Source organism: Homalodisca vitripennis, chromosome X, assembly GCF_021130785.1.
Source record: "Homalodisca vitripennis isolate AUS2020 chromosome X, UT_GWSS_2.1, whole genome shotgun sequence".
Lineage (NCBI taxonomy): Eukaryota > Metazoa > Arthropoda > Insecta > Hemiptera > Cicadellidae > Homalodisca > Homalodisca vitripennis.
In genome coordinates, this window is record NC_060215.1 from 73,581,411 (window position 1) to 73,593,863 (window position 12,453).

Below are 12,453 nucleotides of genomic sequence, written 5' to 3' on the forward strand. Positions count from 1 at the left end.
CTTCACACACTTACTCCAGTAGTAGTACTTTACTGTGTTATGTTTTACATGCACACAGTAAATACAACCTTAGAGGAAATTCAGATATATTATCCCGTCAAAGGACACAGCTTTTTACCTGCGGACCGGATTTTTGGCAGAGTAGAGAAAATTCTAAGAAAGAATGTCACAATTTTATCGAAAGAAGATTACACTAAGTTGTATCAACAAATTGGACAGGTCAAACAACTTGGAATTGACTGGCAAACTTTGAATACGAAATCCTTGTCAACGTACTTCAAGAACTTAGAAGCAATTAGTGTAATGAAACGAATTTTCATAACCAAGAGAGCAACTGTAACAAGTCAAGTGAAAAATAAAGACAAACAATTGGTGACAAAGAAGAAAGTTATTAAAGTTGGTGTGAGAGCTACAAAAAACTACCGTTTTGAAGATATGGATAAAGAGAACTCTGTGACTTTGTACAAAAAGCAAGTAAACGACAAGAAGATAATGGATATCGCACTAGAAGAGATTCTTTTAGGCCACCCAATTTCAAGTGAAAAGAAAAAGGACGTTCAAAAACTGTTAGAGATTATGTTTGGACAGGACTGGGAGACCTTACCAGGTGAATACTTTGAATGGTACAAGAAAATCATCAATGACACTGAGGCAGTAAATAATCAAGACAATGACAATGATGAAGTTTTGTGTGAGTGTTTGGAAGACGAGGTTGCCATAAGAATATAAACAATGATTTCTTGAAGGTGAATTAAATGCTAAATAGTTTTATCAATGTATTTCTTAATTTTCAACTGTAGGCAACTTAAAATCAATGTAAATAATATACTTTTTGAACAAACTATACTGTTTTACCTTTATTATGACCCCTTATCCATTGTCGTGGTTATAAGATATGGTTCGATCAAAGCGTGATTTGTCCTTGAGTAATTTAAACAAAACGTGTTTTGTCCAACCCGTTTGTTCAAATAGTGTTATGTCCAACTTATTTAAGCACTTTTTACAAAGAAAAAGGAAACTTTTAACAGAAAAACAGAGTTAATTATAATTTAAATCGTATGAACTTCATAATGAGGCAGCCTAAAGAATGTAAAGCTTAAAAACATATGATCAACAATTTTTTGTGATTTCCCAATATTTTAGTAACTGTGACAAAACACGTTTTGATTTGTCACTCCTCAATTGACAGCTGCCCAAACAGTAATTCCTTTTGATTTGAGTAGAGTCTGTTCAAGAATGTGTGTATTATCGGTGTTGTAATAGTTACAATTATGGCTATTTACAGTATTATTGCGGTAGAAAGTGGACTTAGCTGAAAAAACAATTTGAGTATGCCAATTACGATCTAGCTCGTGAAACTCAATGATACGAGAACAAAAATCCACTCTCCTGTCCGGATCATCTTCAAGAAGATTATGGACTAGGTGACTTTTGTAAAATTTAATTTTGTTTTTCTTAATTATTCTCTGTACTGAAGACTTTGGAACACCAGTTTTAAGTTCAACCTTCCTTAGTGATTTTGGTTAACCTGGAGAGCAAAGCATTGATGCTCATACTAGAACTTCTCTTTACTCATTTGATCCTTTAGAATACTTTCTTACGACACTTCCAGTTTCTAATAAAAGATTTTTCCACTTAGTTATTGTTGGATTGCTAGGTGGTTCAACTCCTGGGTAGCCAACCTAAAATTGTCTAATTGCTTCTATAATGTTGCCAAAAGCAATAGCCCACGCATAACACTTCACTTTTTGTTCAACAGTAAAAGCCATTTCTCGAACTCCAATTTCAGTAAAAATGTAATGGAGGATTTTAAGTTATGTTTTTATAGCACAAGCAATATTCTTCAATCAAACAGTTGTTTTCAACAACAAGCGTTATTAAACAGCTGTTCTTTAAAACTACAATACAGTAATCAAATCAGGTAATTCAAGAAATGAATTTTATAGGAAGCAAAATGGTAAAGTTTTCAATATGTCACAATTTTTTCTACAATTTTTAGTGAGCTTTAATTTTCACAGAATATTTTTAAAACCTACTTTATTAATTGTGTAGAGTTTTAAAATGTTCTGTGTATAAATGGGCAAGTAATATAAAATCAAACATTTAAACCTCTTTGTGGGACACTGTATATAACATATCATAATTCCTACATTTAGCTACACTGTAGCAATACAATATTTATTAAGAATTACATTTTTATTGCAATTCATATTATAATACAAATAAGTGAAAAAATGTGGACATATTATTATTACGCATCCTGCTTCAGCCTAAAACCGCGGTGCCCCTCCCTCAGCTTACAATTGCAGCTTATCCCCCTCTCCCTAATGGGCCTAGTTGTAATCTTTATTTTAAATCCAAAATTGTCTGGTCAAATAATAAAATAATAAATAACAAATTAGCCCCATTAACAATAATTATATGATATTTATTGCCAACCAGAGTAGATTTAGAAAAGTGAGCGTCTTTAGTATCAAACATGTCATTGTTAACGGTAGTAAATTATTATTACACGTCCTTTTTAATCATATATTTATTTTATTATAGTAAAATATACACCAAAAATGTATTCTTAATACTTTTAAATAAAATTGGTGGCTTCTATGTATTTCAAATCTAAATATACGAGGGCTGTTCAGAAAGTAACCTCCGGTCGATTGAAAAAAAATACACCAAGTTAAGTAAAAATATTTTAATATATACATCTTACAACTACATCTTTGCACTATTTTTCGACATAGTCTCCATCACGATTGAGGCACTTATCGTATCTCTTCACAAGCTTTGAAATTCCTTCTGCATAAAAATCACCCGCCTGTGCCTTGAGCCAGCCTGTGACCGCATCTTTGAGCTCTTCGTCGTCATCAAACCGCTGGGACCCGAGCCATTTCTTCATATGCATGAAGAGGTGATAGTCGCTTGGCGCCAGATCTGGGCTGTAAGGTGGATGGTTGAAAACGTCCCACTTGAAGGACTTAAGAAGGGCTGTTGTTCTGCAAGCAGAGTGAGGACGGGCGTTATCGTGCAAAAAAAACGATACCGGAAGTCAGCATACCACGGCGTTTGTTCTGTATAGCCCGTCGTAATGTTTTTAGTGTTTCACAGTACACGTCTTGATTAATGGTCGTCCCATGTTCCATGAATTCAACCAACAACACCCCTTTGGCATCCCAAAACACCGTTGCCATCAGTTTTCTGGCAGAAAAATCTTGCCGGGCTTTTTTTGGTTTGGTAGGCGAATCTGAATGTGCCCACATCTTTGATTGTTCTTTTGTCTCAGGGTTTACGTACTTAATCCAGGTTTCGTCACCGGTCACGATTCTGTTTAACAATGGTTCTCCTTCGTCCGCATAACGTGACAGAAAGTCTAATGCAGAGGCCATTCTTTGAGTTTTGTGGTGGTCGGTAAGAATTTTGGGCACCCATCGTGCACATAACTTACGGTAACCCAATCTTGCTGTCACTATCTCGTACAAAAGAGTCTTAGAAATCTGTGGAAAATCAGTAGACAACTCCGCCATTGTGAAACGTCGATTTTCACGAACTTTTGCATCAACTGTCTGAACGAGTTCGTCAGTCACCAAGGATGGTCTACCACTCCTCTCTTCATCATGAACGTTTTCTCGTCCACTTTTAAATAAACGTACCCATTCACGGACAACTCCTTCACTCATAACTTGTGGTCCGTACACGGCACAAAGCTCACGATGAATAGCTGCTGCAGAGTATCCTTTGGCTGTAAAAAACCGTATAACAGCACGCACTTCACATTTGGCGGTATTTTCTATTGCAGCACACATTTCAAACTGCCACAAAAACTAAACTAGCGCAGGTACGATGTTCACTCGACTACAGCTTGATGCCGACTGACCTGCTTAGTGCGTGAATGCACAGATGGCGCGCTACTCCCCTCCACTACCCGCACTGTGACCAACCGGAGGTTACTTTCTGAACAGCCCTCGTAGTATCCACTATTTGGAAATGAGGAAAGATATATTTTTAAATTAGTTTCATAATATAAACTTTACAAGTTCAGTATATATGCTATGTTTTAATTTTGTAATGTAATTGATTTTCTCATCGTTAATTTTTTAAATACATATACACAAATGTAAACTGTGTTTTAGAATATAATCCATTAGGAAATGTACTTATTTGTTTTGCATGAACAATCATACCAAACATTCAGGATTTTTATAAACACTGTATAATACTAATAATTACTTTGATATACATGAATTTTAAATTCCATTATAAATATAGTCAGTAAGCTCATGATTATATTGAATGTATAACATTCTACAAAATACAACACATATTCTGATTATGAATACTTAACTGAATGAAATAAATATAAATAGATGACAATGCCATTATTGAAATTCGATTAAAAACAGGTTATATGTCTCTCGATGATATTCTAGCCACAATTAGGTCTGATTTGCAAGATAAACACTTAAGAAACATCCCTATTACCCCATTGTAAATTACCATTGTTGAAATGGAAATTAGTCTAACGTATGTATTCTATAACTCTGGCAGTGAATTTGATATAAAGTATTCTAAAATGAAAACACAATCTAGAAAGATTATTTTAGATATTTAGTATTAGAGTACTACATTAATCAGTTGTCAAGGTAATTCTACAAATCAAAATTTAATTGCCTTTGGAAAATTAGTAGTGTGTGTTGAGACAAATGCATTTTATCGTTTTTTCCTTTATGGGTTTTCTTTATAAAATTTGTATGTAAACAAATTTCATTCAAACCACTTAAAAGCTCTCCAGTACATAATAAGAATATAAATTTTTCACCACTTTAACATACTTAGAGACGAGAAAAGAAATGTCACTGCATATGTGAATAAACTCAAATTTAGATGAAAAATAAAATCTATTACCTGAAGAACACAACTGGCATATTTATCAAAATCGACTTTAAAAAAATAAAGCACTATTGGCAAAACTATATAATTAAGAAAGATAAGTCATATTATCATAGTTCATAAATACAAAAACATACCTATGGGAAAAGACATTGTACGATGCTGTTCCATTATGAAGAACTGAGGTGAGTCAGAATGATAACAACACCAGTCCGACTGAGAGACAGGGTAGTAGACATGACAGACAGAACACAGGAGCCAATGGCACTGGGCCCAAAGTCTCCAGTAGACCCCACGCCAACTGCCTAATTCACTGCGGATTTGTTTGATCAGCTCAGTCACACTCCAATCTGGGTTCCTGATAATAATATATTATCATAGTGCTAGAAAATGGCAAAACACTAACACACATTCCTAAGTGTAAAATTTACAACTAAGACGAAAACACAAAATATATAAGTATTAAAATTTCAATCCTAATCCACCATTGCTTTCTATCTACAACATTCCTTGATGTACAGATTATGTGGCACTTACTAGAGCATTTAAAAAGCTGTAAGTAGTAAATATTTATCCATCATTAAGAAATGTACCATAAAAAGGTTCTTGGTGGTAAATAAACTAGAGATTCACCTCCAATTTCGAGGACAATTAAATTCTCATTAAAAACTACCCTTAGAACAATAGGCCATGAAATTGGTTCTCCAAACAATTAATTATTCCACAAAGTATAAGGATGACTAGTGTTATGTAAAGGGTGGGAAAATATAAACTCTACAGACGAGTCTTGAGGATATGAAATTATTTCTAGGAAGGAGGGGAATCTAGGGTGTTCCCTCATTCTGAAGTTTCAATTGATTAAATCTGTTGTATTACAATTAAATTAATCTGGCCAAGAAACACAGTAACTGAGAAAATTTTAATTGTTTAACTACTATTTGAAATGTTTGAGATTTAGTATAATCATTATTAGGATTACCACATCAAATAATCTTAAACAGTTAAAAACGTGTAATAGATTTCATATTATGTTCTAAATAAAAATTAGTAATTTCACCCAATTTCTTGGACTGTCGTGTATAATGTCATTACACCAATGCTAGTAACCTATAATAGCATTAGCGACATTTCACTATATGCATGTAGAGTTTAGTTCCAGATCTCCTTCCTCTTAGTGCAGCGTCTAGAATCTGAAACTGTCACATACTTGACTCCTGGAATCTGGAGCTATGTTCATCTGAAGAGATTCAAGATAGTTCATTTTTATCTCTTTTGAATCTCTCGTTTGAATAGATGTAAAGAGTTCACTTTAAACTTCTTCATCACCCACCTTTTTTGGATCTCTGTCTGTGACAGCATCAGATTTCAGATGCTGCACTCAGAGGAAGGAGAATTGGAGCTAAACTCAACATTCACATTGAATCAACCCTTTCCACCATAGCTACAATATTTATAGAAAACTCGGTTGCTCCACCATGCTTTGGGATCATGTTTAAGATATCATAGTCACTTATTTGTGCACCTACAAAAGCAATGAGTATACCTCTTCACCTAGAGAATTCTCTGTGTCTCTGATATCGAAACAATGTAATGAGTTCATTTTGAGCTTCTTCGTCGCTGACTTTTTTTTATCTCTCCAAACCACCATAGCTACGATTTTACAACAGTCATTTGATGTTACCTGATATGTATTCCTTGTATGTGGCCCAGTGAGTTGATACGGTTACTGGATGGACAGCAACTGACCAGAGTACTGAGGCTCTGAGGCAACAATTTGTGGCAATGTGCACACTCAAATATATATGCCAGCGAAGCAAAATGTCCCCGCTTGTGATCAGGCTCTGGGTCACCAAGAAATGCTATCAACTTGCAGAATAATCTAGATTGGAGTTTGTCTCTTTTATCTCTCATCTCTTCTATTTCTATGTTTGTGAATTGATTCGCTAACCTGTTAAAAATAAATTATTCTTTAAAATTGGAACAAGTTTAGTGTCAGAGTGCTCAGTTTTTAAGCATATGCCTTAAAAAACTAACAACATATACAACAAAAAAAGAATATACAAATATGTTTGCAGTTTATATATATATATATATACTCTGTAAATCTGAGGTAAGCATCAAGAATTATTTTTAAGGTAAAAAACAAATTTAAGGCCAACATTTTTTTTATATATAGCCTTCTAAAATAATTAACTATTTATTAGAAATTGTATAATTTCATGGGAAGATTTAACTTTGTCAAACGTATATGACACTAAAAAATCACATGTCCTTGATTTTAGCAATATACTTTTGACAATATAAGTATACAAGACAAATACAATATGAAATATATTAGTCATTCATTGTTTTAAATAATACAAATTTGAATTTTCTCAATGTATGCAATTTTTTAAGATACATTCAAGAAAAAAGTTTTTAACCCTTTGCACTCAAAGGCAGTATTTATAATTTGTCCTTGGAGCTCATATAGCCAGCTCTACTGGCCACTGCCATTTCGTCGGAAGCACAGATTAATTTTTGCCGTAATGTTATCTCAGCTAGTACTGGCTAAGATATCATACGTCCATAGCTTGTAAGGCCAGCACCTCTGGCAACTAAACATAGCAGTTATTTTATAATATTCTCTTTGTTTTCTAATGAATGGTGAGTGCTGAAACCTATCAAACAGCTTTATTTTATTGTTATTTTTAAGCAAAGCGGTAAATTTTGAATTAGTCTATAATTCTTCTCTAAACGTTAACTGTGCAAATAAGACAAATGACACGTAGTGGGCCTATACACTGAAGTGATAAAAGAGATAGAAACAAAATTTTACTAAAAGACGGGTGCCAACTATTCTTGACTACACATAGGAATGTATTTTTAAAAGTGTTATTCTGTAAAAACATGTAAAGACTGGGAAAAATGTAAAATAATTCATGTCTGAGTATAACATTACTGTAAAACCTTCTTTATAACATTTTATTTCATATCTTGGTTAACAATATACGTATAAGAGTTAAATTTCCCAAATGTATGTTTATCTTTGTATTATAAAGATTTATTATAAATAAATTTTAAATTGTTTTTCATTTCATCTTTAAACATTTTAAATTACTACCCAAATAACATGGAGGAAATTGAAAAATAGTTCTGATCTCGGGAGGCAAACAACAAATATGGCCGCCGAGCTGTCAATGAAAGTAGCGGAGCCATCTGTACTGGCCATACGAGTTGCGAGGACAAACTACGGCAAAACTAACACGAGCTGTCTACAATTTTGGTGTGGCCAGTGCTGCTAGCTTTTCGAGTGCAAAGGGTTAATTGGGTAAAGTCCACATTTTTTGTAGGACACAGCATAGGACTGGCTGGGAACTGGGAATTCACTAGATTCCATATCTATAGTATGAGACATCTATATCAATCCATTGGTTTGGAAATATATTACTGAGAACTCTGCAGATGCCAAGACTGTCATGATGAGACAACCCTTTTTGTTAGCCAATTGCATGAAAACATTATGCATATGTCCAAATAAATATTAAAAGTTAATTTTGCTCGACAAACTACTCAGTCTTGAATTATTTCACCAAATATAATATCCCCTGTTGGGAAATCTTGAACATATTCAAAAATTTCATGAGGTTGGTTAGAGTACCAATTCCAAATCTTTCAGATGTATGTTTAAATCTCAATTCAAAATATTGCTTAAGTCGTGAATAAAAGAGATTTTAAACAACACTGTCACCATCATCAATACTATTGATTATTTCAACTGCAAATAAAACAGGTTTAGAGCAATTGATAATTTTAATTTCATGTTTTATATAAATGATACAGAGCAACAAATTTAAATGTTTGTTTAGAATTCCTGAGTAGTAATTTTAGGTATTCTGATGCCTAACGCTTGGCTTTCATGGACTATGCAAACAGGTCAAAGTATATGTTATTTGTTTTCACCGACGATGACCATCATTCAAATTACCAGCTTTTAAACCTCCTTAAACCAAAGTATCCTGCTGCTTACAGAAAATGGTCTTTATGATAAACACACCAGAAATGCATTTGAGCAGTTGTCAAGAATTTACTTTGCTAACTACAGTACTCATTGTATCTTCTCTTGAGTAATATGAGTAATATTATGCATTTTTTCAATCACGTTTACTTTATGGTATTACTCTTTGGGGTAATTCCAGTGGAGCCCAAGAAGTTTTCATGTGGCAAAAAAGTGGTCAGGCATATACAAAGATCTGGGGGATAGAGATTCAGGTCAAACTATATTTCCTGAGCTTAAAATACTCACAATACCTATTTTATTCATTTTCTACAGTTTCACCCATATCAACGAAAATGTAAATAGTTTTATTTCAAGAGGTTCAATCTACTGTTACAACACCAGAGGTCAATATCTGTTAGATGTAAGATATGCTAGATTGAGTAAAACTCAAGAGTCTTTTAGCTTTGTTTGTATAAAACTTGTTAATAAATTGCCCTTAAACTTTAGAAACCTTCCAATTAACGCTTTTAAAACAAAAATTAAAAATTGGTTGATTAGTCAAACATTTTATAGTGTAACTGAATTTAAGAATGGGAATTTCTCTTCTGTAAATTTTTAATCCAAGATGTTATGTAAAAGTGTGTTTCTTACTTGAATGTTTATATTTATTTGTGTGTTTAATTTATTTATATGTTTAATTTATTTATTTGTTTTAACTTTATTACACATTTGTTATACATTTGAAATGTCGATATTGTAATTATTCACTTTTGTTGACTATAAATGTATTTTATTTGAATCATTTAATTTGACATGTAACCTTTAATACCTAAGATTAAGACTACACCAAGGCATAAGTGCACCTACATAAGTGCAAGTTTGACTATGTCTATTGCAACCACTGTTGGTTAATGACAATAAACATATTTCATTTCATACCTTGCACTGGCTGTCTACAACACAAATGTTCTGAAACTGCTATGAACACACTCTGCACTCTGCTATGAACTGCTATTGACTCTGTGTATTGTTTGAAGATGGAAACTGCAGTACAATAGTTGGGCACTCATGTATAAAAATCTTGAACATTTTACAAGTATATTAAGAGTAGAATTGTGTCATTTACTTTATTACTTTGATACTTGATATTTTTGATGAAGGCATTCTTTTTTTAATATCCTATATTGAGTTCTAAAATGGGAAAGACAACATTTTATTTATGACAGAGAAAGTTAAAATTAAAAAGAATATAACATAAGAGTGCCAATATTAGTATTACTAACCTTGTAATTATGCTGTCATTTAAACATGACAAATTGGTTGCCAGTCTTAAAATATCATTTATGTGCTCTTGGCAAAAATGCAAACAGTCATTCAAGAGAGGGTCCATCTGAAGAAATGCTGCTGATACAAGAACAGGAATTACATTTGCAGCATCTGGAAAAATGTGAAAATTAAAATTTCCCCACAACACTCAATTAAGACAAATTCTAATATAATTTATGTTTTTCTAAGGCACTTTAATGCTTTAGAAACTGGCCTTTTTCATCGGGCCACAAGGTATACATCTATATTTGAAATAGTCCAAGAATATACAATGGTGAAAAATAATAATCATGCCCATAATAAAGCAGGAAAGTCAGTTTGATCCCTGAAAGAGATTGACCTTGAAAGATTCAACTTAATCGCTATTAAATTCAGTATAACAGAACGACGGAATGGATATTTACGACAATTATGTCATATTTTTATTCAAGTTATTCAACTGACGAGAATGGTATCTCTCTTGACTTGACTTCCTACTATAAACAAATTTAATTAATTATTACTACAACTAGTTGAATAGAATACAATTTGTATTTTCCAGTAGACATAAATATCGCCATAATGAACAATGATGATAGGTACTTATTCTGTTTTTGTTTAGGGCAGGTTGTTAGTGGGTTGACAGACAAAAACAAAGCTAAAAACCATGCTGCAAACATGTGTCACAAATCACCACAGAATGGCTTTCACAATTATTTTAACTACTAATGAAACTGTTACTGATTTGCTATATCTCACGTTGCTATTTTTTCTTACATTATTCTACAATATTTAGATATTAGATTGTGGAGAATTAGTAGACCCAGTATAAAATTATAAGTACATTTCAAAAACAGGATTTTGTGCAGCCAAAGGTAGGAAATTCAATCCCCAAGTGGTAAAAAATGCATGTCATCATCTGAAGCAGATAAGAAATTTTATGATAGGAAAGTTTTGGTTGATATACGTAAAAAAGTCAACAATCCATAAAAAGGACAGAGCCTATATTGCCAGCAGTGCTTGTAAAAAGACTACTACCCCAGCAATCCAGTTCTTTTTGATACCATTGACATCATGTCCTGCTAGAGTAAGGGGTTTCAATATCTTAATTCCTCCAAAATCACAGATCAGTTTGTTGCAAATTGCCCTTATAATTGTAGCAAGCCATCTTATTGATGCATCCTAGGCCCAACAGGTAATTCCAGTTAACCAAGATAATAGATGATCCCATTAAATATGCCAAACAATCCTAGAAGAGTAAGAGGATAGCAAGGGTGAAACTGGATGTTTAACTCTGGATAAGTACTAAGCTTCCAACACAAATTTAACTTCTTTTTACTGTATCTGGCTTTTGTAATCTGCACAAGTAAAAACCAGAATCCCAACATGAACTCACAATACTTAATAATGTAAATTAACTCACCCTGGAGAGTCAATTGGATTGGGGAGGCAGTACAAATTACAAACAACCGTTCAACTTAGAATACATTGTCATTTTTCATAAATATAAACAAACTGTCATACTAGTTTATAAAAAACTAAATGTGATTATTATATTTCAAACTTAAATCAGAGCGAAAGACCAAATCTTACAATTTTTCTCCGCTTCTATCATATATGAGGTATTTTGTCAGTGTGATCAATGTATTTCACTCTGGACCTGCAGAGTTTTTTTACCACTGGGTAATAGTGTCTCACCTGACATCTTCAAGGACAACCTTCATTATTTCCAGTTGCAAAAGCTGCATTGTTTGTGTATCATTTTTTAGAACCTCACTATCCTTATAAATAATATAAAACCGACACACACTAATAGTTTTTTATTACTAATGGATTCATCAGAGTAGACGAGAAAGAAAGAGTTCCCAGCATAAGTCTATACACTTCTACCAGTAATTATACAGTCACACAAGTAAAGTTGGCATTGATGCCAACTATTGCGCACTAAACACTTAAAAGAAGAGAACTGGGTGCAATTGTAAATAAGTAAAAAAATATTACATCAGGCTTGTACCTTACCTAGCTGAGGGGTTAACTCTGGCCTCGCTGGATCTTTCTTCACCCATCGCATTAGCCACTCAAATATTGTTATATCACAATGAACTGATATATCCATATCTTCCAAATTTTGACCTAAAATGAAAAGAAGTAGTAGTTGTCTTTAATATTATTTAAAATAATAAAGTTAATGTTAGTTTAAGTTTAGTTAGTAATACATTATCTAGCTATTTAAGTTATGTTTCAACTTACCATAATGTAATTGTAAGTTGAGAATTTTGCAATAG

At 32.9% G+C, this 12,453-nt stretch overlaps 1 protein-coding gene across 1 annotated transcript in view; it reads right to left on the bottom strand.

The window, feature by feature from the left end:
• Positions 1–12,453, bottom strand: part of LOC124369210 (SANT and BTB domain regulator of class switch recombination-like) — a 48,904-nt gene that overhangs the window by 31,747 nt on the left and 4,704 nt on the right. The window contains exons 3-6 of the mRNA XM_046827048.1: positions 12,188–12,301; positions 10,147–10,300; positions 6,566–6,832; positions 5,022–5,242 (exon numbers count right to left, since the gene is read on the bottom strand). Coding sequence (XP_046683004.1) covers positions 5,022–5,242; positions 6,566–6,832; positions 10,147–10,300; positions 12,188–12,301 — 756 coding nt within the window. The remainder of the gene's footprint in view (positions 1–5,021; positions 5,243–6,565; positions 6,833–10,146; positions 10,301–12,187; positions 12,302–12,453) is intronic.